The sequence below is a fragment of the Scardinius erythrophthalmus genome (genome assembly GCF_964197995.2).
Source record: "Scardinius erythrophthalmus genome assembly, chromosome: 19".
Classification (NCBI taxonomy): Eukaryota; Metazoa; Chordata; class Actinopteri; order Cypriniformes; family Leuciscidae; genus Scardinius; species Scardinius erythrophthalmus.
In genome coordinates, this window is record NC_138239.1 from 34,112,684 (window position 1) to 34,139,127 (window position 26,444).

Consider the following 26,444-nt stretch of genomic DNA (forward strand, 5'->3'; position numbering starts at 1 on the left):
AATGTATTTTCAAGATTGAGGCGCAACATGGCCGCCGCCATTCGAGCGACTCGCTCGTATGTATTCTAAATGGCAGATTCTACGCTTACGAGAATACTTGATTAGTTGGTAGAAGTAATTACACATTAATGAGCACATATTTTGAAAGAACAAAGTGTTTTTTGCTAAGAATCAACTTAAAAAATCACACAGTGTAGCTTTAAGAAAAGCTGTGCCATCACTGTGATTTCCATCTGGGGAGTGATAAAATGGGGTGAAAAAAATCCCAAAGCCTTCAATTGGTGGAATGACCCGAGTTATATCTAGAGACCAGCACATCAAAGGGTCTTAGGGATTCTTTTGGCTTGGGCCGGGAAGAAACCACCAGATACCCTAGCAACCGCATAGAACATCTTAGCAATGCATAGCAACCGCATGGCAACCACCCACAGCTCCTTCAGCAGCACCTTCTACTTCACCCTATTCTAAAGTTTGAATTTCTTAGAAGTCTGCAGCCTTTAACATCTGATCCCTTTCATTGAGAATGGCATCTGGTATATGTGTACAATGTGTGTTGCATTTCCTCTCTTCCCCCCAACCTGTTTACATGCCGCCAATTCTTCTGCTGACTCTCCAAATGGATCGGTATGCGCCGACCCAATCATCTTGTTGTGGATTTGTTTAATTTTAGCCCATTAGCATAATTAAGGGCTTATGGGGAAATGTGGTAATTGCATTTTTGGTGAAGAGGACATGTTTTGGTAATGGCTCATTAGGCTTGGGTGCATCGGCAGATGTTTAACGACCCATTGACAAGAGCTCGCTTAAGGCCACACTGTTGCAGCGAAATGCTTCCAAGACTCCTTTTCCTTGATTACAGAGGTCACTTTAATCTCTCACTATTTTGCTAATACTCCACTTAATTGTTGTTAATTATTTGGAATTAAGTCTTTATGGTCTGTCTGCCCTGCTTTTGTTTTGTTTAGTGACAGTGAATACTGGGAACAGTGAATGTTGGCGTGGATGAAAAATAATTTTCATCAATTCATGTGTGCATTACTATTGGATTGGGCGATATGTCTAGCACATTATTCTCTTAATTTGGTTGATAACAATACTGTAGTATCTGTATCACACAATAAGAAACTTACAGTATGCTTCGTTAGCATGAACTAATAATGAACTGCACTTATTCAGCATTTATTAATCTGTTAATGTTAATTTCAACATTTACTAATACTTTACTAAAATCTTGTTAACATTAGTTAATGCACTGTGAACTAACATGAACAAACAATGAACAGCTGGATTTTTATTAACTAACATTAACAAAGATGAATAAATACAGTAACAAATGTATTGCTCATGGTTAGTTCATGTTAGTTTATACATTAACTAATGTTAACCAATGAACCCTATTGTACTGTATTGTATGTTTAGTGTTACCAAACTACTTTTTTTTTATCCATTTCATTTTCTTTTTGGCAGTTCATTTTTAAAAGTAGTTTTCATAAGCGCAGCACTGCTTTGTGTGAACGCGTGTATTTCTACTTTTCCATAAGCGCCACCTACTGTGTTAAACTTTGAAAAAAACCTAAACAGTGTGGATAAAGCAATATTCAGAAACAGATGCACCGAATAAAACAGAGAAAACATGAGCATAAAACATAAAACATTACACGAACTTGTAAATTAAAATAATTTTATGTATACAATTTAATAGCATATAGTTTTAATAAATTATTGCATGCTGTCGGGGTTTCCAGTGTTGACAGCTCCATAAAATTGCCTACTGGAAGCGCTGTAGTTTTGCTGTTCTATACAAAAAATATGAAAAGTACAATACACAAATAACATCTTAAGATACTTCCGTTTCTGAACAAATAAAGCAGTAATTGATGTCATAGATACACACGCCTGGTTTTTGTTTTAATTGTCAGAATCTATCGTACTAAAATAAATCGTAATAAAAAAATATTGGCTTACCTGATTATTTATAATTTAATTCATAAATGAATAAGGAAAATAAAGTGGTTTGAATCCAAAAAGCTCTAAAAGCATATTAGACTGGTTATCTGAACCTAAAGGCGACCGCAACTGAAGCTCGCCGCACTCCTGAGGTGACGGCTCTGGTGCAGTACACCATTACAAAATTTAAATAACTAGACAAATAATATGTTTAGGTTAAAACTGCATCTGTCTCTGAAAAAAATGAGCAGTGAATCTACCAAAAAATCTACCAACAGCTGTGTCAATGGATAGAGACACATGTATTTAGTGAGGTTTGAATAACTATTGAATTAATTTATATTTACCAGTATGTTACCAGCTCTCTAGACATCTGTATCAGCATTGACCCTTACCAGTCGAGTTCTAGAAACAATTTATACTATTTTTACCTGAACTTAAAGACATTTACAGCTTTGACAGCTGAGAGTACCACATCTCTGAACCCACTGCAAAAAAAAAAAAAAAAAAAATCATTGCAATATGTTACTGGTGCTTCACCATTAGAACTACATATTATTCAGACTCTCGGCACCCATGTATTTCGTGTTCCTTGCCAAAAATGAGCTTCTGCAAAATGCATTTCCTACAAATGTATGTATATTTTTATGTAAAATGAAAATCTGTCCAATTTTCTGGCAAAAGCCAATTTGTTTAAATGATTGAGACATAATGAACCCAATTTCTCCAGCTCATTTGTCTTCAGATTGAAAATTCCCAAAATAATTCCAGGAGTTGTTATGTACTAAAATAAATGTAGTATTTTCTTTCTGGAATTATTGTTGATCACTAAGAAAACACACATGTTTGTGAGGTTGAGTTATCCTTTTTTAATGTTTTTTGCTAAGAATCTGTTTTTCTGTTTACTCAAATGATTATCTGTGTTTGTTTGTTTTTCTCCGACATGAAGCCCTTGTGAGTTACATGACTAATGTTTACAATTTTTTTGTGTCAGATTTATTGATGCGTTTTGCCTCTGGTTGGTCATAGCTTCGTCACTTGGGAAACGATGAAGTGCACATTGTGTGGTCGGAGCACACGCGGGATTACAGACGAGGAATCATTCCCACCGACTTCGGAGATGTCCTCATCATCATCTACCCAATGAAAAACCACATGTTCTTTGTTCAAATCCTGAAAAAAACCCAGGTACGTCCCCCATCGTGAAGATAATGACATTACATTACATTAAAAACCACAACCGTCCACCATAACTTGCCAGATTTTCATATATTACGTGAAATGCCTCTCCAGAGGCGTCTTAAGATCTTCGCCAGGATGTGCGATGTTTGGTTGATTGTCAGGATATGTGGATTGTGGCTGAATGGTTTCTCTTCCTGTCTGTTCCCTGAAAGCACTAATGCTCAGAGTCCATTACTGCACTGTCGGCACGCCACTCTCATCGTGGTCAAGCTGCCTTTCATCTTCCTCCTCCCGCGTCTGCCACTAGATCCCCAGAGAAACCAAGCGTGCATCATTTGTAATTTCTCGTAAACACGTCACCTCTACGAGTCTTGACTGCTGTGTGTTGAGTGGCCTGGATGCTGTCAGATATATATGGTTCCTGCATCATGTCACCGGCTGCAATTAGTGAAATTCCCTCAGCTGTGTCACTGTTATCTGCCGTTCCACTCAACTAACTCTCGTGTCATCCGCTCGATAAATGCAAGCCTTGGCGAATGGAAGTACTGCATTATCCATCGACTAGATTCAGCTGTCCTGCTCATAGATTTTTTCCTGTTTGTGGCGTACACATCACACGCAACATCGGGCAGAGACTTCATGCATAGGGATTTAATGTTTAAAAGAGTGGTTGATAATGAATTCACCTTTGTAACTTTAGTTAGTGTGTAATGTTGCTGTCTGAGCATAAACAACATCTGCAAAGTTACAACGCTCAAAGTTCAAAGCAAAGGGAGATATTGTCCTTTACAGAAATCGCTTTTTAAGGACTGCAACAAACGGCTGGTAGAGACTACAATGAGCTTCCTCCCGGGTTAGTGACATCACTAACCCTAAAATTTAATTTACATAAGCCCCGCCCCCGTAATGCGTTTCATAGATTATCAATGACAGAATATGCTAATCAATGACTAGAAGATACAACTCGAAATCACCTACCTAAATTCATCAATTAACAATTCAGAAATGTCCTGTTGCTTCTACATGTTGTCACTTCTTCTTGAGTCTCTCCATCATTGTCCGACTCCTTGTTACTGCCTCCCTGACCCCTTAGACTGGGGAGGCACGTAACATATAAAAGGCAGAATAGTTTCTGACATTTTAGTGCGTGTCTGCAAGCTGCTAAGGACACGAGCTGTTGTAACTCTGCAACACATCACATGCAACATCAGGCTGAGACTTCATGTATAGGGATTTAATGTTTAAAAAAAAAAATTGTACCCTCTCTTGACCAGGTTCCTTTCTTCGGGCCTCTGTTCGACGGGGCGATAGTGACTGGAACGCTGTTGCCCAGTCTGGTGCGGGCCACGTGCATCAATGCTAGCAGGGCAGTGAAGTCTCGACTGCCGCTCTACCAGAGTTTGTATCCTTTCACCTTTATGGTTTGTGATGCAGTAGACTGTCAGGTCACTGCATTTGGGTATCTGTATGTGATTTTGGTGCTAACTGTACCTGTGGAGAAAAGACACTCTGAGTGTGTAGTTCCCTGATCATTATATCGTGAACATGACTTCCACTAAATGTCGGGACACTGATGCCTCAATTCTCACAACGCCATTATGAGGTTAATCATTATCACTATTGCTGTATTATACGGCGTGAGCAAATTTGTTCAAATTTTTTTGGGGGGCATCATTTGTTGTTCTTTGTTATAGCTGTTAAAAGTACAGCTCATCCATTTCTGGAGAAGACAATGCACCATTTTCCGGTAAGTCAAAATATTCTGGTGTTTATGGTGTATTCTGGGAATTTTCAGTGAGCAAATGTTTTATTGAATGATTTTGACAATGATAAATTCCTAGGTAGTGCATATTTTCTATGGAACTAATGAGCAGATTGAAACAGACCAGCTATGTAATCATAACAAATCAATGGCCAACATGAAATGTGGCTTTAATCATCAATAATTCAGTGGTCAGGAATCAACTGTTATGCTTATACTGTTACTAAATGTTTATTTGTTTGTCTCATAACTTTCTCATCTGCATGTAGAACTTCTCTCTAAAAACAGCGTAAGCTGCCATTACTAGTTTGAAAGTGTTTGGCAAGAAGTGAAGTAATGTAATACGTCAAGTTGTGTAGCTGTAAATAATAAATCAACACTCTTGGAAAGTGTGCCAACCAGTTTTACATGCTGTGGTATATGGGAAAATATGAATTATCACAAAATGAACCTTAAAGGAACGCTGACATAAAACAGTGGTCATTACTTTTTGATAATGATCAGCTGACTGCAAATTATCCAATTTAATACAAGACTTCTTATCAAATAAATAAAATATGGTCACAAAAATATTGATTTGAGGGGATATAATTTTGATTTGTGAGAAGAAAGAGCGCTAGACAACCATTCAAAAGTTTGGGGTTGGTAAGATTTTTTTTTATGTTTCTGAATCAAGTCTCTTGGCTCATCAAGGCTGCGTTTGCTTTAACAAAAATGCAGTAAATTCAGTAAAACGCATTTATTTAAATTAGAAATAAGATGGTAGTGCATGTGCATAGTGCATCTATTTAACAGATTTTCTAAAAAAAATTGACCAATCTGGTATTCCCATCCCTGTGTAATAAGCTTGTATTTCACCTGTAGCGCTTAGGAGAAAACTGCAGATCAAACTGTAAGCAGATATTGCTGCATCATGCCTGATTTTTTTTAATTCTGCTCTTTGCTTTCTGGAATGATATTGCATCAGTATGATCATTATTGTGTGTTGGTGTGTGTGTGTGACTGTTAATTGTCTCTTGTGAATAGGGTGTGAAAGGCCATTAAGGATATTCTGCTTTCACAGCTTCCTGCAATGACTTGATCTGTCTCTATGAATAATTGATCTGCTTTTGGGTGCTGCTTCTGCACCACTGTCTCTTATCTGTCCGTCACAAGAACATCTGCTCAACATACACACATAAGTGCATCCTCTCGTTCTCTGTGTGTCTTTCTGTCTCTGTTTGTCTTTCCATTGCTCATCTCATCTCTTTGTCCAAGTTCTCAAACACAAGCCCAATTCCAGGTTTTTTTTTTTGTTGTTGTTGTTGTTGTTGTTGTTGTTGTTGGTGGTGGTTTTTAAGGTTGTGACTTTTGAAAAGTGTCTCATGTCAGACATTGGCTTGAACAGACGGTGCTCCTGCACTGACCCGCATACATAAAACAACAGCAATTAATTATGACGGTAAAGAGGCGGGGGCAAAATCCTCTGTTTGTCATTAAAAGAAAATTCACATTACCTATTTTCTCTATGAATTGATCCTAATGTTATTGATATTTTGTGTTTATATATATATATATATATATATATATTTCTTAATAGTTTTAATTTATTTTTAGCTTCAGTTTTAGTTTTCTTTCAGTTCGTAATTTTAGTACTTCAACTTTTCTCTCAGGTAGTTTTCAGGGGGGGAATCTGATTTGATCCACATTCAACTGCAGTGTGAACATAGTCTTGGTCCTCTCTCTCTCTCTCTCTCTCTCTCTCTCTCTCTCTCTCTCTCTCTCTCTCTCTCTCTCTCTCTCTCTCTCTCTCTCTCTCTCTCTCTCTCTCACTCACAGTCTCCCGGTCTGAACCATGACCTTTCCTCGCAGTCTGAAAAAAGACGTCTGTTTTTGTGTGGAGATGAAATCTTCTCTGGAGTTTTCTGCTTCACAATGGGTCGGGATCCCTGCAATTTTCCTGCTTGTTGTGCTTGGTGCTCCAACGTAATTAGTTGAATATTTCTTGAAAGCGAGTCCTCGTACTCCCTGCACAGGCTGATAAAAGCAGGTGTCTCTCTCCGGCCTCCAGCGGGGTACACCATCACTCAGCTCTAATTGGATGGGTTTTGGTGAAATGACCACCAGCGCTTGGCATGCGGCACTGCAGTCCACCCCTGTGCCCTGCGCTGTCCCACACCCCTGCGCTCCATTGTCCGTGTTCGAATGCGTGTATGCAGGTGAGTGTGCGGAGCTAATCTATGGATCTCTGTCCCGCCCGACTCTGGGATTATGCTTTTCCAAAGGGCTTAGCTTGAATGGAGAGTCCTCACTCCTGCTGACACCTTTCACGTCGCGCATAATGCGTCGTGATTATTGATTCATCAGCTGCTGCGAGTTTGAAGTGGGCCATGATGAAGCCTTGTGCAGCGAAACTTAGGATATATTACAAGATCAATAAATCTTCAGCTGATACGAGAGCCTTTTGTTCCTTCATATTCTCCTTCTTTGTATTGCTGAGGACTGTAATGGGTCCTTTTAAAGGGATTGTTCATCCAAAAATTACACTTCGATCATTATTTACTCACCCTGGTGTTGTCATAATGCCATATGACCTTTCTTGGCCTAAGGTCAGTGTGTCATACACTGTCTTTTCACTTTCTTTCTGTCATTCTCTGCATGAAGCTGAGATGCTTTAATCCATATGGGCTTGCGATGGCAGTCCAGTGGCCTTTAAGAGGTGAGGCAGAGATTCACTGACCTTCAGTCTCTTTGCTGCCTCCCTGCTGAACAAGAATCGATGGAGTTAGCCTGCTTACTCCCTCTCTCCTCCTGGCTCAGATCCATCTCTAGGCACCAATCAATAGCCATAATCTGTTCCTACCCACCGTCAGTCAAGCGAGATTCAGCTTTTTTACAAGTACCAGCAATTTAGGGTGAGGATTATGAATGTGATCATTTGGATGTCATTGTGGCCATCCCACCATATGAAATTTTACTGTGTTCATAGTAGCTTCTTATTGAAGCACAGTATCCATAGATTATGTTGAAGTCACTTGTCAGGGTTGAGTCAAATGTGATGAAATGGCTTACATGCTTTCTTGTGTTGAGGCCGAGTCTGACATTCAACTGCCGACAATTTGCAGATTATTCTTGCTAAGAACCACCTAGTTAAACTGGAAGAGACTGTCCTAGTGACATCCACACTTAGCTTTTTTGCATGGCGTTTGGGGCCATGTACATTTGCAATTACTGCAGGGTTCCCACGGGTCCTTGAAATCCTTGAAAGTTTGTGAATCTGAAAAAATGTTTTCAAGGCCCTGGAAAGTTTTTGAAAATAAACATACATAGAGACAGGTGCTTGAAAGTGCTTGAATTTATTTTGTGCAAGAAGTTTTCTGGAAATAATTCCATATTCACTCCAGTCCCCTAATGTGTTATTTTGCCAACACTTCATGACCTTTGCATACTAGTTTGCTTGATTTGCACTAGTTAAGCGCATTTACGCGTTACGTTACCAGGGTTTTTCCTGCATAGAGAATTATGAGGCGGCCGCCTTCGTCTCTCGACAATAAAAAATAACTAGGGAATCACCGAAAACGTGAGGATGATTCTGTTTTATTTCATTTAAAGTAAGTGGTGATTGATAGCCTATGGTTGATAATAATATAGTCCTACCTAATGTACTGACGGTAACAATGTAGCGCTGTTGAGGCTCGCGCAGTTATTTATAACATATTATAGTTAAGAAACAATATAGCCTAGGCTACACGCGACCAGAGAGCTGTTTGCCTGAATGCCATCAAGATTGAAACCGAGACGGATTTCATAACAGTTCAATAAACAAATAGTTAAAATTAAGTCACTTACATTTTAGACGCAATGACTATTTTTGTTCTGTTTCAGCAGCGAAAATAGTTCCAAACAAAGATCACCGCAGAACCATCGCGCATGGCATGCAACAGTTGTTGCATTACTGAATGATTCAGCGTTTTGAAAGAATCGGTTGAGTCAAAGATTCAATTACCCATTCATAAACTGCCTCATTCTGAATAAATCAGCCTTTTGAACGAATCGTTTGAATGAATGACTCAATGACTCGCCCATTAAGACGGTCGCCTGCCGCCTCCTACTGGCGGTTTAGTTTCATAAAGTATCATTCTTTTCAACATTCCTTATTTGTATATTCAAAAATATTTAAAAGAATCTAAATTAATAGTTATTATTTTTCAATGTAAATTATTTAATTGAATTGGTAACAGCCTAGTGTCTTATTATTTTATTTGATCAAATTTAAGAATTTGAAATGAAAGATGGAGCATACATTTAATAAAATTAGGGGAAAAATGCCCTTTATAAAAGGTACAAAAAAGTAGTGTATTCAAACAGCAATGTAATGAAAGATTGAAACAACAATGAAATTAAACAATTGAAGTTTGAAGGGAGTAAAGCCTCTGTTTAGGCTATTAAGGAATTATGTATTTTTGCCAAAAGAAGAACTTTTATTTTAAATAAATGTTAATTTTAAATCAGCCTACTTCAGTGTGATATGTTACCATACTATCATGCTTAACAGTGAGAATCTGAATAATTGTAATGAGATGATCAGATGCAGATATCTAAATCAGAGAATATAGGTGGTTTGCGGGTGGATTATCTATTTTTAACAGTGGATTTGGGTGACTCAAAGTGCACCAGATTAATGAATTTATCTTTAAAATGTACAAAATTTTCTTACGGGGGGGCATGCCCCCGGACCCCCCTAGAGGTACCAAGCTCAAACAATGTGGGAAACACAATAGGCTATGTGATGATCTACAAAAAATATCATTTTTATTATCTTATTATTAAAATACATTAATAGGATTTTACCACCTCCGCCTCATTTTGAGCCAGGAAAAACCCGGAGTTATGTTAAGTGTTTCCCGCATGAGGTACTTGCCATGAAGTTCATGTGCGCATGAAACTACAATGGTACCTCATCGTTTGTTGTTGGACACAACAAATTTGTCCCCGCATTAAGTCCTTGAATTTGAGGGTATTGGACCTGGAAAGTCCTTGAAAGGTCCTTGAATTTGAAGTCAACCAAGGTGTGGGAACCCTGTTACTGATACCACAATAATAGACCAACATAGTATAATAGTAGATAACAGCATTCAAATAATGGTGCAGCAGTTTCTACACATGTTTGTATCGACAACACTAAATAAATTCAGTTGAAAATGAGTGTAGACCAAAAGTAAAAAGTTTCAGTATAACTGATATATTTTAGTATAATTGAGATACTATTATAGTTTTTATTCATATTTTGAATTCATTTTTATTGTATATTTTTTTATTACATGGCTTGGCTGAATTCCAATGTAGAATGCGGTCTGTTATTTCTTGATAACAGACCGCTGCGAAGTATAACAGACCTTTGCCATGAAAAACAGCGCGTTGCTATGGACGCGGAACGGACTATTTTCTTTGGCGGAAGCAATACAATCGTTTTAAAATCAATAAACTCCTTTTTAAATCAATAATTCGTGTCAAATTATTTATTTATTTTGTAGGTAGCCATGTAATAAGCGGGATAATGTATAGAGAGGCGGTCGTTATAGCGAATAACAACCCCTTCAGGCTGATTCAAGACCCCTCCGCTTTGCGTCGGGGTCCTGTTCAGCCTGTCGGGGTTGTTATTCGCTATAACGACCGCCTCTCTATACATTATCCCTTACATATTGAAGTTCCAGTAATTTCATTGTTTTTGTCCTTTTTATTAATTGGATGGATGGATGGATGGATGGATAGATTAAAAATCAATAACTACCAAAAATGACAAAAACAATAAAACTACTGAAACATTTGAAAAAATCTAATATTTATTTTAATATGAAATAAATAAACGTTTATTTTATTTAAAGTAATATTTTTTATTAAGTTTTAATTCAATAACCCTGCTTAGCTGCCAGTATTAGAAACCCCCTTGATGTCGCAATAACCACGGAGGTTTGTTGCCACCACAGAAACGCAAGAGCGCACATTCAGTATGTTCATCGGGACTGTGCACTTCCAATGCATTGGCCAACATTCATGCCTACATTTTGCATCCTTACATAAATAATGTTTCTGGCCTTTCTGGGAAGATTCCCTTTTGATATGAGCATCTTTGAGTGGAGAGCAGTTCAGCGTCTCTAAGCACGTTTTCACTTTCCTTTCTCCACCCTCATGTTTGTCCCCCTCCCTAGTCTGCTTTCCTGGGTCTCCCAACCTGCCAGCTGTTACTGGAGGTCCTGACAAAGTCCAGTGTGTTCAGATCAGTGAGTTACACCAACTCAACCACCCACCCATCTCTTTTTCTGCTTTTCTTCTCGTTCATGCCTGCACACATTCATAGACAGTCTATGGGCTATGTTGAGAATATCAAACTACCATACTACCCTTGCTATTGCTTCAGTGCATTTAAAATGCAATGTATAGAACAAGTTAATGCACTCAACTTTCCATTTCCAATATAAACAATGATTTCTTGACTCAATATTTGCAGCTGCTAAATGTTAAAGGCAGCATGCTTTTTTTTTTTCAACGTTACAGCACTTTCTTCTATTTCAGATTTTCATTAATTTGTTTGTTTTGTTACAAGCTCATCATTTACATTTGTTGATTGTCACCATTTTTTAGGTTTATGTCATATGTTGAGGTCTGTGTACAACCTTCTACAAAAACTATATCCAGAGATTTTTGCATAGGGTTGTTCACTTCACACATTAGATGTTCTGTAAAACTATATATTCATAAAAAGTAAGAGAACCTAAAAATCTGAATGGCTCAAGTGTTTTGAATGGATGAAATATTCTCAACTATTCTTCTATTTGCGGTGTGTGAAATAATACCTACTGTTTCACTTTATATGTTTCAAGCCCAGTACAGTAAGTAAATATTTTATTTTATTTGGTAAGTTAATATTTTATTCTGAACATAGCCTCTGTAACACACACGCACACGCACACGCACACACACACACACGCACACACACACACACACGATGAAGGGGGGCTCCCATCCACAGGCCTGTCAAGCCCAGCCATGAGTGGAAAGTCAGTTTTGCCCATATGGCATATGGCGTCTCACTGCTGCCTCTTTATATGAAATACTCAAGTATTCTCCCACCCACCCTCTCTCTCTAACACTGAATGACTCATAGCATTACTCTTCTCTAGCTCTCTCTACCCCTCCTGCTGCTCGTGATGCCTGGAACAAAGAATAGTGACACACACATGCGCGCGCACACACAAATGCCCGTGGGGGATTTTCTCTTATGGTAAACCCAGGACTTAAACACAGGTCAGTAAACAACTCAGGGAATGGATAAAAGAAGAAAAAACAGGTGGCAAATGTAATTTGTACTTCATGTTTATCCATACAGCCGTGGCTTTCTTTTCTGCACATCATCATCATGCTCGGAATCCTCAATAGCTTTTTTAATCAAATTTCCGCAGGGAGCAGGAAGACTCCGGGGTCATCGAGTTGTGTCTAATTCGATATGAGTACTGCATGCTACTGGGTCAAACTCTTCCATACTTTATCAACCTGATATGAAATACGCACTTGATGATATTCTCGGTTTTGCCGCTCTCCAACCAGAATTTTAATGCATTAAATGTTCTTGACAAGAGGATGAAGGCATGGGGAAGTAACATTGTAAATTAGATTATTAACATTTCTGAAATCAAAGTAAGTAGTGCTTGCTCATGCAGAACTCATTTTGACTAGTTGTCAGGGTGTTCTGGTGGTTGCTTGCTCTTTTAAAAATAGTTTCTAAAAGGGTGTTTTCACAGCGATGCCATAGTGGCCGAACATAGACAGATGTCAAGCATGAATGCCTAATGCCTAGGGTTTTTTTTTTTTTTTTTGTGGGAGGAGATGGAGGTTCAGGTTTAAACGTTGATTGTCAAATTTAATCACATTGTGCAAACGTTCTGTGATGCAAAAATAGAAACTGACAATGAACATTTCTTATAAGAACCATTTTTTTCTGAGTATGAAGAACATTTTAGTAATCCTAATTACTAAATAACCTTTTATAACCTTAATAACCTTTTTCTACTGTAAATAACAATTTTTAGAATGGAAAGGTTCCAATGGTTCTTAATGGAACCATCGATGCCAATAAAGAACCTCTGTTTAAAAGTGCACTGGGTTAGTTGAGTAAGTTTCCACAAAATGTTGCCTTCTTTTAGCAGCTAACACCCAGTTTGTTGCTCTGATATTTTTTTCTGTCACAGAACGTTTGCGCCAATGTGATTGAATTTGACAATCTACGTTTAAACTTGAACCTCCGTCTCCTCCCACACAAAATGAAAAAAGAAAAAAAATCACTAGCACTCCATTAGGCATTCATGCTTGACATCTGTCCATGTTCTGCCACTATTGTGAATGGAGGAGCCATTGCCAGATCAGGGTTGTGATCCCCAGCACATGTGTGTGTGCGTGTATGTCTGTGTGTGTACGTGTGAGAGAGAGAGGTAGAGTTACACAGAGCTTGCTCCTTTATTAATGCTCCCTCAGGAGTGACGTTACTAAACCGCGTGAGAAAAGCGTGAGAGCGGCTCCTGTTGGCTCCTGCCAGCTTGTGTTTTTGCACTCTGGCATAGAGTATTCTCCTGTTTTGTTGTTGTTTATTTTGTGTGGATAAGAGACAACTGTATTAAATGCGAAACAATGGATAAACGGTTGCCTCCAAGCAAGGGTTTAACATTATATTCGTACAAATAGATCATGTTTTCAAGTACACAGTGAAATTAGCTCTCATGGCTGATCAGTTGTTCTTGTTTAGACAGAATGTTTCTTTGTTTACATGTTTGTCCCCTACAGTGTCGCGTACAGTGACCACACAGTAGACTGGTCTTTGTTGAAAATAACTCTTATTTATTTCATAGTGCAAAAGTACCATTCAAAGATTTGGGCTCCATAAGATACATATAAGATACAAAATGACATTAAAGACTTAACTTGGTTACAAATCATTTTTATTTTAATAAAATACTTTTCTTGTAAACTTTCTCTTCATAAAAGTATCCTGAAATAAAAAATGTATTACGGTTTTCGACAAAAATATAAAGCCGCACAACTGGCTGCTGGAAATTCAGCTTTGCCATCACAAGAATTAATTACATTTTAGAATAGAAAACATTTTAAATTGTTATAATATAATAATTTTACAGTCCTGTTTCGCATGTACATACAGTATTATACCCTTTAATATACTTATTAAAGTGATTACAATAACTGTGTAGCTAACCCTGAACCTACTGTACCCCTAAACTTAACTTTAATCTAAGTAGTTACCTTTTATTTCTAAGTACTTTCTTAGGTAAGTACACTGTAAGTACACACACTGTAGAAGAAAGTGCAACCATAATATTTCACAATATTACTGTTTATACAGTATTTATTACTGTTTTGTTTTTTTATTATTAAATAAATCCAGCTTTGGTGAGCATAAGCGACGATCAAAAACATAAATATAAATGCTAGACACCGAGAGCTTATTTTCTTGAGCACAACTAAGAGCCAGAGCCACAGCCAGTGTGGATAGTTGTGTTCCTCTGCTGTATTTGAACAGTTTTACCTGAGTATAGCTGGTTCAGCTGATATGTTTTCAGAACAGTGAGGATGCAAAGAGGATAAATGTCTCTCAGCGGCCTCAGGCGCACCTTAGAAGGGACTGTGCACAAGTTCGCAAGCATTCTCCAAAGTTTTTGCTCATTTCATTTGCAATAAAACATTCTTGGTCTCGTAACTGGTGCACGATCCTCTGGTCCGTACCCAAGTCTACACCTGTGCATCTGCGAAAAGTGTTCTAAGCAGACATGAAGTGGCCCAGTCGGTCACAGTTCCTGCCTCTGTCTCCCACTCTTCCTGTTGGTGATCCGATGAGCGGGATGGACATTTCGGAGCCGTGCTAATTGTGATTGATAGCGGAGGAGGGGAGGACGAGTGTTAAACCTGCTCGTCTCAGAGTAATTAGCATCCAGCTAGCGGTTCCATCTGTCTGCCCAAGCCCTGTTTAATTAATGAACTTTCTTCTCCTCCCTCCTCAGGCTGCCAACTCTGGGAGAAAGCTGTTAGCCCTCTCAGGTTATCCAAATGGATGTCGCTCCGCTTTTTGTTTGTCGCCCTCGTACACAATGAACGCGTTCGCATTGATGAGCTGTGTGTGGGTTTTGTCTCTGGCGCGCTTTGTCTATAGTCTTGTAAAGGGAGTGATAATGAGCAATTCTGGCAAGCTTTGGCACTTAAGTGTGGGAGTATTTGAATGTACGAGAGTGTGTGTGTGCGCAAGATCGGACTGCGTTTTTCCAGAGCACTGTTGCTTTGTTTTGTTTGTGTTTTGTTTCTCGCTCATTAGAATGAGATTGCCTGCGGCAGCGGAGGTATTCTTCTCAAAAGAGTTGTGGCGTCTCAAGGCTCGTGTTCGTTTGCGTGCGATTGCGTGCCAGGATATGGATTGTGGACACGTTTGCAGGAGAGGGGCTTCGTCCCTTTGTGTTTGCGTCTTCATGCATGCCTGAATCTTCTCTGGCTAATCGTCATGGTTGTTTAGCACTGGCCCTCGTTAAAGCTCATATCTCATTCGGGGGGTTTCTTTGTCTGAGGCCGTTGCTGATAAGAATACTGCCTCTAGGGCTCTTGTGATATTGAAATCCTCCAATGGTGAGCAAGAGTCTTCAATCGGTGAATATCAGCAGTGTCCTGATTACCATTCAATCTCCCAGAGCTCGGTCACTCATCTCTGGCTCTCTCGGCCTGAATGAAGACTGCTTATCCTCTCTTATGCAACACATATCCAATTCTTCCCTAAATGTCACTCAAATGTCAGCCACCGTATAACCCGCCAACTGTATTGTACGTCCCGTGATACGTTCATTTTATGCTTCTGTGTCGTGTTGTTTCTGTCAAGCGGCTGTGGCACTAATTTAGCAATTATAAAACACCACACCAAAAAAAGTTAGGTGTATAAAGAGCAATTTAATTAAGCACATGTATGTACCAAACACTTTTAGTTGGTCCAGCTTTATATAATACTTGGCCATCATAAACGAGGAATATCCTTGGGTATTTTCAATCTGTTGACTGTGTGTTGAGCACAAGTACAGGAAAGGTGTTTAACCATAAAGCCTACTGTATCATATTTGATAGACAGAAATTTTAAGTCCTGTAAATGATCAACATGATCAAATCTTTGCTGAAAAACCTATTGTACACAATCTACTCCAGTCCCTCTGTCGTCTGATTGATAGTTTAGTAAAAGGTCTTTTAGTATAATTGTACAAACGAACATCACTACTTAGGATTTTCTCAGTCATAACATCTTTCCACCTTCCACTTTTTTTGTCATTCTTTTACTCTTCTGGCTTCAGATCTTTTCTGCTTCTTCGATCGTACAGATTCACGATAATAACTTTCGTTGTCTACTTTGCTCTCTTTGTATAATCCAACAACATTAGCAACTTGGCAGCCAATGATTCTCTCCGAGATTTAGTGGGTCACGTCATCACAACTGTACATTGTCATTTCACTATACACAATCAAGCGCTTTTTATAGAAAGCTCTTATGAGTGCAGTCTTCATCTCAAGTGAGTGTAGTAGACCATTCAGGTGACTTCACAAAAACACTATTTATTTCTTAATGTACATTAGCACCAAACTTCTGAATGCAGAGATGCTGCTCAGATTATGCTGAATGCACCCTGGAATTTGCCTGTAATATTTAAATTATTCTTTTATAAAGACAAATGAAGAAATCTGGTTGTGCCTGGGGGAAGGTCTTTGATTAAAGCATCAGCTGTTTAATAAAGTTTTGCAAGCAACAAATCATTGCATTGCATAAAAAATAAATGAATAAAACATTGCGCACTGAGGCTGCTTTAAAGACTGCAGCGCTCCCAGTTTCCAGCGCTCCACTGGCGGATATCTTTAAAGAGGAATTAGTTGATTATTTATAAGTTGGCCATTAATACCACTTTAAACAGTTCAAAGGCAGAGACGGCTCCTCCACGCGCTGCCTGTGATTGTTCTGAGCTAAAGGATGTCCTTGTGTTTCTCCATTTGCATGTTCACACAAAACGGAGTCTCTGCGAAGAGGATAGGGGGAATAAACAAAACAACAGCTAAAACCGCAAAGCAACATAAAAGTGTGCATCATGCTTTTTTTCCATCCGGGCTTTGATGTGGAAATGGAGCTTCTTTACATTGTGAAGTAGAGGAGTGCAGTTTGCTTGGTGAAGGGCTAAGCTCTGCTAATGTCCCTTAGCTTTCCTGGCATGAGAACGTTACACGGGATGTCTATAATAATGCCGTCATTTCCCCTGTGATTCTTATTCATTTGTTTGTTTATGAAATGCTCATTATAAAGTAGTGCCTCAACCAGAGGCCATTTCATCTTTGAACGTCTGTTTGGAACGTCATTACGGGTCTGCGATTGGTTTTTATTTTTGCTGCTTCTTTTGATTGCCAGACAATCCAGCATGTTGCTGAAATGAAAGCTCTTAGCATCTCATTGTGATTTGCAGGTCTTGGTTTCAAACAGTTCATACAGCCTTTTAATTACTGTGGCAGAGCCACTACAAATCTATAGCTGTTGTCATGTATATGAGTCTCATTGAGGGTTAATGCACAAAGCTGTGAGGTGAGGATGCACAGGCTTTATGAGGAGGTGTCTATAGTTCCTCCCCCACACCAGCCCAGGGTTTTGTCTTGATCTCCCACAAGTATGATGCAATTGATATCACAACTTTTTATTGATTTTTAATCTCTATTTTATAAAGTGAATTATCCATTTAGTATCGACAAATAAATGCACACTACCGGTCAAATGTTTGGAATAATTACCATGTTTTTTAATGTTTTTGAAAAAAGTATCTTATGCTTACCAAGGCTGCATTTATTTGATCAAAAATATATTGCGTAATAATGTGAAATATATATATATATATATATATATATATATATATATATATATATATATATATATATATATATATATATATACGTATATCTCAAGAAACATTTCTGATTATTATCAATGTTAAAAACTAAATATGCACTAAATATTTAATACTCTAATATTTTGAGAATTGTGTGTGTGTGTGTTTATACAGTGTGTGTCTATACAGTGTATATATATGTATATATGTCTAATTTTCAAGTAACAAACAGTTTTTTAACATGATGCTATTATTAATAATTAAGCACAAATAATAATTAATAATAACTGAGCAGCATATTAGAATAATTTCTGACACAGGAACAAATTAAATCAAATATAAAACTTATAACATTTCAAAATATCACTGTTTTTACTGTTTTTTTGCTGCCTTGCTGAACATAATCTTAATTATTCCAAACTTTTGACTGGTGGTGGATGGCTCTATATATCACAATTAAAAATGTTGGATCATGATTTTAATCCCTAAGGACAAATGATTGATTAAACGTATTATGTAAACAAAAAACAATCTAAGGATCACCGTAATATTGTGAGAAGTATAGATATGTTTGTATTGTCACAGCAGTGTGATTGTGCAGAAAAGGAGACCAATATTAGGAAGCATTACAGCTGTTCCAGCAGAATATGTATTTACATTTTAAAGACAGCCTGTATGCTTTCTGATGACAAGTAACAATCTCAACGTGTGTTTCGAGCTGTCTTTATGTGTGTGTTGTGAGAGCACATTGTTTGGTCAGCCCATTTAAAGAGCCAGTGTCTGTGGCTAAGTGAATGGGATTTGTGCTAGCACACTGGGCCAATGCGGGCCCTTTATTAACCCTGGAGTCACTAGCTAATGTCATTGAAGGAGGACCACCTGGTGTGGAGGACACTGTACAGTCAGCTGCTGCTGAAAGCCACTGAATGCCTTGGACCAGGTGCCGGCTTCCACATCCCGCTTAATTGTTGCCTCGTAATAGTGCGCTTGACTGCACAGAGCGCCTGCAGGCAGGAATCACACCCCCCCCCCCCCCCAAAAGACAAGATGGAGAGAGAGAGAGTTGCTGCTCCAGAAGTCTGTTTATCATCCCCACCTACACATATTCTTATTTTCTCTCATTTCTGATTGTTCAGATTGTTGTGATATCAACATTTCGCCAGGTAATACTAATACCAGTGAAAATTGATGCCTCAGAAAAAAGCCAGATTGCTACTAAACATGCTTAAAGTTAAATATCAAACCCTATAAATATTAACCCTTTATAGCCTACTGTATCATATTTGATTCTAAATTATCAACATGATCAAATCTTTGCTGAAAACCTGTTGCACACTATCTACTATATGCCTTCTTTCGTCTGATTGATAGTTTTTTGCTTTTTTAACTAGTAAAAGACCTTTTAGTGTAATTGTAAAAACTTCCCCCTTTAGCTTGTTGTTCACGTGTCTTTTTGCTTTGAAATCTTTACAGATTTTTTATAAAGTAAACGTAAAAATAACTTTTATATTTTTAGTAATATTTAGTAAAATAGTTGAACAGTTACTGGACTGAAGCAAATTAGGTTTACTAGAATATTCATATTGTTATAAAGATCTCATTGATTTAGATTACAAGCTATTAGAATTGCATCTTAATTTTTAACACACAAGTGTTTTTTTTTTTTTTTATGATCTCCATAGTCTCACTATATCAGACTATATCATCCATACAGTCTGATGTATCAAATATGATACTTAACCCCCTGAGGTCGGCTATCGCGCCGGCGCGATAGGCTCGTTTTTTTCCGTATGAGTGCAAAAAAATAATAAAATAAAAATATTAATTTTTATCTTATATGCTTGTGTTATACATCAATCTATCCTGTTAAGTGTGTATTATTTTTGTGTACACTCACAATAAAAACAAAGTGTTGTGCTTTTCGCCAAATAAAGAAAAATAAACACGAAGCGAGTTCTGCCTTCTCGCTCTCCGTGTAGTCCATTCTGAAACGCGTCCGAAAATGAATCATAACTCAGCGAATACTTCTCACACAGGCACGTGAGATATGTCTTTATGAAGCTTGAAATCTCCTCTTTTAAATGAAGTAATTTATATAAAAAACAAATGTTTTCAACTCATGTAATCCGTTTGAAAGCAAGGAGAGGTACCGTTTTTCCTTCTGCCTCATTATCTCTATAATCAGCTGCGGCCGCCCCGCCCCCGGCGCGATTCACATGTAAATCGTTAGATGATCTAGTATGCAGCGCACCCGCCCCCTGATCAATGCCATAAAAAGTTTCTTCATCAGACTTACTGATAGTTCATCGCGTTTTGAGTATGACACGCTTCTCCGGTAATAAAGAGCCCTTCAGATGATTCTGGACGGCGAGGAAGAATGCACCTTTTCCTCAGAGGAAGATTGTAACTCAGACGACGAACGGCAGCATATTGAAGAGCGAAGTAAGTTTTACTTAAAAGTCTTTTGTCTTTTATTTTTCGTGTTCGCATTTATGAGGAAAAAACAATATTACGTGACAGTTCTCCATTATGGACGCGAGCGCTCTAAAAAAATCACTAAAAGACTTTCAAACTTTCACAGAGACCTCAAAACAGAAAGTACAAATCCTTTCTTTAAAACGAATTTCGTTTTGTATCAATTGTATCTTACTTTTAATAATTTTTTCATTAACAAATTTCCTGGATTTAAACTGCAAATTAACATTTATATTTCTTATAATAAAAATGAAAGACCTATGTTACAGACATATGAAAGACAACATTTCGTTGATTAGTTTTGGATAGATTATACATTTTTAATGTAAAATATCTGCCACCTCAAATAAGCTTTTGTTTGCCAATATTTGCTTATGTTAAATATAATATGTTTTGTCAAAAATAAAGTTATCAAATAATCAATCAAATCCTTAACTTTGAAATATGTATGATAAAATGTATACTTTAGTTTTTACAAAGAAAGATTACACTTGAATTGTTGTTGTAATTGTAACCTTTTTAATAAAAAAATATATTTACAAGGTAGATGTAAACAAACTATTAAAAGGTAAATATAAGCCTTTTCTTTAAATAACTTTTATTGTGTTTTATTATTGACAAATTTGGGGAGCACATAAATATTCCAAAACTGAAAATACAGTATGAGAATTAACTGCACAATTACTAGACATGTTTTCCTTGGATATTATAGGCCAAATTGCAAGCACAATATGAGGAAAAATAAAAAAGAATTGAGATGCTTCCAACTGTTGCTCTTGCATTCTTGTGGCTCAGTGACACCTGAATGAATGGCTAATTAAGTATGCGGGCCCCATTGTCTCCTCAGGTGTGAACCACTACATATACATGACCGTTGACGCCCACTCCGCATATGGCCTTTCCAAACAGAAAGTGCTTTGCAAAATTCAAATCAATGTATTGTGATAAGGCAGGGTGATTTTCACTTCATTTTGAAGAAAAAACACTAGGCGATGACATCTTTTAGACAAAAGTCTTATTGGCACATATTTAGAATGTGTTTTATGGCCTTATTTCAGAAACTTTAGTTTTTAGTTTTTTCAATAACCACGCATAAACATTATTCTCTCAAAAATGCAGACATGTACATTCTTGTTGCTCACATTTCATGGTAGCCCTGTTTGTGCTAAATAGTGTGTAATTTTTTTTTGCCATTAATATGTTTATAAGCAACTGAAAAAAGCAAAAATGTCAGGGCATGTCAGAACATCTCAAGGACCCCAAAAACACCTTAGACCCCAGAGGGTTAACAAAATAACACATGCATATATATTATATAAATCTCACGAATTGACAAATCATTATTATTGACTGTATTTAATTATTTTCTTTTTTTTCTCTTTTTTTTCTGGTTACATGTTCTTAATAAACAGCATGTGTGGTAAAGGCATGTATTGAATTAATTAATTTGATATTCTGTACTACTGATATTGTAGAAAGATTGGCATCTTTTTCTCTCTGAAACTAGAGTTAGATTTTTAGATTTTGGATCATTGTTTAACACCATTATTCATTTTCCATGCATTCGTCTGATACCTTAGAAGAGGATCACAGGATCTCTCTTATAATCCATGTCCATTCAGAACCGCATGTTTAGCTGATTATTCAGAGCCCAATGCATATTCGCATGTGAATTAATCTCATTGTCTCAGTGGAGGGCTTTATAAATGCTGGAGCTTTTTATCACAAAGAGGCCTGTGTCTGATACAAAAGAGCTCTTCAAAGAACCTGCGCTGCCCACCTCTGACTTGAGATGCGTCTGCCTTGATGGCTCCATCTTATTAAAACTTCTTTTAAAAGCGGCACTGTTCCCAATTGCCTTTTATAGTAGTGGTTTGTTGGCTTGATTACTTCCCTCATCGCATCTCATATTAAAGCCCTTATCAGTCTGAATTTGTTAAAACATTTATCTGGAAAGATTACAAAATCCTCCAAGACAGAGAAAAAAAATTGTTCATTTGAATAAAAATGGACTCTTCTAGTAATGTATAATTTTTTGGGGTTTTTTTTTTTTTTTTTAAGTGTTTTGTTTGTTTGATTCTAGGTCATTAGTCTAATAAGCAAATGTGTGACATCATGCTGGATAATACGATCAACAGGTTTCGTCTGTGCCATGTTATGTATAGAGCAGAATGCAAGACTGCTCACTAGAATTTGGAGTTAAGCAATGTGTGGCTGTGCAATCTTCTCAAAGTCTTTAGATGCCTACGCACTAGAGTTGAATGCAGTAAAGCCATTCATTTCAGTGCCGATGGTTTGTCACAAGGAGGTAGAGGAGAAGTACAGAGGTTCACAAAAGCAACGCTTCATCATGTGACCAGAGGTTGAAAACGTTTTGCTGCAGTGCTGGCATTGGTTGACCAGTGAAAATTTCAGAGAGACACGTCCAGTTGTGTCTTCGAAAATCCTGTGTTCCCACTTTCCACAGCCTCAAAAGTTACTTCCCCATTCCTATCAGAGCTTTCTCTAGTGAGAGAGCGAGACGGACTGGAGTTCAGGATATGCGTCTTCTTTATGCGGAAAACTGCCGAGTCACATACACCTCACCTTAATCAACAATTCCCCTGAGATCCATAATACGAGTGCCACCTGTATCTTTCAGTGCGGTGTAACCTGTTAACCTCTCTACATTCTCACTCTATGCCAACAAGCCCTTTTCTTTGACCCATAGATCGGATCAATACTTCGAGCGCCGTAGCCAGAGGAGCCTTTATGTTCACGCTCAGGTAGTGCAGAGACGTTTGATTTAAACCCGTCGTAAATCTGCGCTCAGACTCGGCCGGCCTGGCAGCTCTATACGGGAATCTGCATGGGAAGTGATGTCACGCTCGTAACTCTACGTCGCTGCGTCTCCTTCTGAGATGGATGCTGGAGAGGTGAGATGTGCAGGGTGTGAACGTCCCCCTTGAGGTTCAATTAACCTGTCTCAACTCCCCTTCATGTCCCCTCAGCTCTGGGCTTTGGGTTTAATTAGTCTTGTGTTAAAGTGGAAGAGACACACACACACACCCTTCAGAAGCTGACATTACTGACTGAAAGACGAGAGGGATGTTTTCTGACGCGTCCCCACCCTTGTTTGTTGTAGTTTCTCTGTGTCTCATGCACACGTTCTCTCTGGCACTCTTGATCAGTAATCATCGTCTCTTTCTGAGAACAAGCTGAGTAATGAGACGCCAGGGCCTTGAGCTAATGACGAGCACATCAGCAGCATTGTTTCACTCGTCCCTCCGGAGTTCTCCCTCTCTTCCCCTCCCCCATCCATCCCATAATCACCTCACACCTCCTCCTGGCTTTTCCACCGAGACATGCTTCGCGCCTCCGTCCAGTGCCGTGACAACAGGTATCCTTACAGCGGTGCCATAGAAATCCACCAATCAACACCTGCCATCCCACGGGCCCTGGAGCTGACGGGAACTGGCATCAAGTCCATTGTGCTCTCTCTTTATCTGTACATCTCTTGCTGCTTGCTCTTCTCAGATTTGAGAACTTTTTCCCATCCCATAAAAGCCCTCATAAATGGTTAATTGGTAATAGAAGCGATACTTCATTCTTTCGTTTTGAGTTAACATTTAAGGCTGAGTTTACTTCTATAAATGCTGCATGTTCAGAAACCGTGTAATCAAGCCGCCTTTCCTCTATCCCACATGAACGAGAGACTGGAAATCATTTGTGTCCAGTGGAGAGTAATACAGGAGTTCCGACCATATGCAAATGTGTCATTTTTGGATCTGATTTGAGCTTCAGTTGCGTTTAAATATTTTTTAAACATTTGCGGCTAGAATGCATGTATTGATGAGCGCATGTTTGAGGGGGTTAAGAGGTACAAGCAACTCTAGTTTAAACGTGCACAAAGACATTTTATCGGTCATAACTTCTGGAGGGAAATAGCGCAGACACTGGACAAGGATGAAGCTAGGCCTGCACGATTCAGCAAAATGAAACCGCACATGATTTGGCAAAGGCTGTGATTATGTTATGCGCAGCTTGTCAGTGAAGTACGGCTCTGTGATCGGTAGTAAATGCTGCTCCATCTGAACGCCAGAGGCGCACTTGCGCAAAAACTCCAAATATCCCCTAAAGAATTACGATAACGCACATCATTAGGAAATCCCTATGGGCATCATACTATCTGTAGCCGAATAAACAGAAGATTGAAGCGCTTTGATTGATTTATTAAATGTTGTCTTTTGTTGGACGAGGTTCATAAATGCTTCTCATGTTTGGAAAGATGTTTGGCGTGTTTTGCTTTTTCAAATTTACGTTATAAGCAACTCATACTCGCAGTGCTTTCAGATGGAGCAGCGTTTACTACTGATCACAGAGCTGTACGTCACTGACAAGCTCCGCATAACAAATAATCGCAGCCTTTGCGATTTCATAATCGCTATAAGCCAAACCGGTTTAAGCGCGATTTCATGTTAATTGCGACTAGATGAAACTTTCAAGTGGGCGTGTGTCGAGCGCCTGCGTTTGCACATGCTGTGAAATACTTCAAAAGCCTCTGTGTTCGGCTGCATGCATATGCTAAGTATTTGCGCCAAAACTGAAGTAAACTTTGGGCTTAAGAGTATGATCAAGCCCTGAATCTGCAGCGTCAAATATTATTAAAAAATGTAAGATTTTGTAAGCATTTTGTGTAGTTGTGCTTGTGCTGGCATAATTTTTGGCCAAGACATTTAAAAACGAGAGAGAACCAACAAAAATATTAATAACTGATTATGTTGTAGTGAATGAATATTTTTTTTATATTATGTTTTTCTATGCATTTTTTGTGCATAGGAAAAATAAAACCTGGAACTGTGGTTTGCCTTTTTTGCCATACAATTTTGTTAGATAACACCTTCACCAAGTTTGTGTTTTGTTCTATCCCATATCTCAGCATAACAAATGGTCAATCACACAGCATGACACAATATAAGTCTGTGGTGGTGATACTATATAATTGTAGCGTAGCTGACACTGTGGAAGTGTGTTTGATCTGACTGCTGGTGTCAGCGCCTAATTAGAGCACAAGTGCAGCAGAAATGGAAAGGCATCTGTATGCAGAACATTCCATTCACAGATAGAGAATGTCAGCGGTGCGTTCGCTCGGACAATATCCCAAAAGCAGCGGGGCCTTTTTTCTAAACCAGCCAATTATCCTCTTCCCCGACTAGACGGCAAGGTCAATGTGATTGGTGGAGGTTAATGGCTGGTGCTTGGCTGGAGTGCAGGTTGAGCATGCATGGTCACTCTCCAGTTCTTCAACTTCTCCTTCCTCTCACAAGAGCCCATTTAGAGGCCAAATAAGAGAGGGGTGAGCAGAAGCGTATTGTTAACCTTTGCCGTGCCTTGATAGTTACAGCAATGAAATGATGGAAATTTGCATTTGCTCTTTAAACTTTAAATGTCTGTCCATAAACGTTCCTGTCCATCATTTCTGTCTATAATAGAGGTTAATTAAAATAACTTTTTAATAGCAGTGTAATGAGGAAGACCTTTGATGAACATTGAGCAGTCACTTTTTGTAGTAAAATGTTACAGCGTTTGTAGTAAAAGCGAATAAATGATATGATTAGTGCATCATACATTAGTGCAGTTGCAGTAAACGTTTGTTGTAATTCCTAAAATATTTTTAAGGATAGTTGGGATACTTGACTATGTGAAAGTAGCCAGATTTGGACATTCTTATGACAGGAGTTGGATGTACACTACCGTCTCTTTCTTATAATGTGAAATACTTTAATACATAATTGTTGTCTTTTTTAGTATATCGTAAAATGTAACTTATTCCTGTGATCAAATCTGAATTTTCAGCATCATTACTCCAGTCTTCAGTGTCTTTTCAGATTATTTGATGAATGGAAAGAAGAGAATGTATTTGAAGTATTTTGTAACATTATAAATGTCTTTACTGTCACTTTTGATCAATTTAATGTGTCCTTGCTGAATAAAAGTCATACTCATCCCAAACCTTTTAACAGTATTGTAACTTTGCTCAAACAATTGATTAGTGATTTTTATCACACTAGTCTCATGTCAACAGGTGTCTTGTAGCTACACATTTAAAACACTGTTTTATTTTGTCCTAGTGTACTTCTCCATAGACTTCCATTTTAAGTGCATTGTAC

At 38.2% G+C, this 26,444-nt stretch overlaps 1 protein-coding gene across 7 annotated transcripts in view; it reads left to right on the forward strand.

Moving 5' to 3' along the window:
• The window catches only part of ralgapa2 (Ral GTPase activating protein catalytic subunit alpha 2), a 202,258-nt gene that overhangs the window by 155,447 nt on the left and 20,367 nt on the right, over nucleotides 1-26,444 (forward strand). For all 7 annotated transcript variants that reach the window (XM_081347448.1, XM_081347450.1, XM_081347453.1 and 4 more), the window contains 2 exons: nucleotides 2,977-3,135; nucleotides 4,404-4,531. In XM_081347448.1, coding sequence (XP_081203574.1) covers nucleotides 2,977-3,135; nucleotides 4,404-4,531 — 287 coding nt within the window. The remainder of the gene's footprint in view (nucleotides 1-2,976; nucleotides 3,136-4,403; nucleotides 4,532-26,444) is intronic.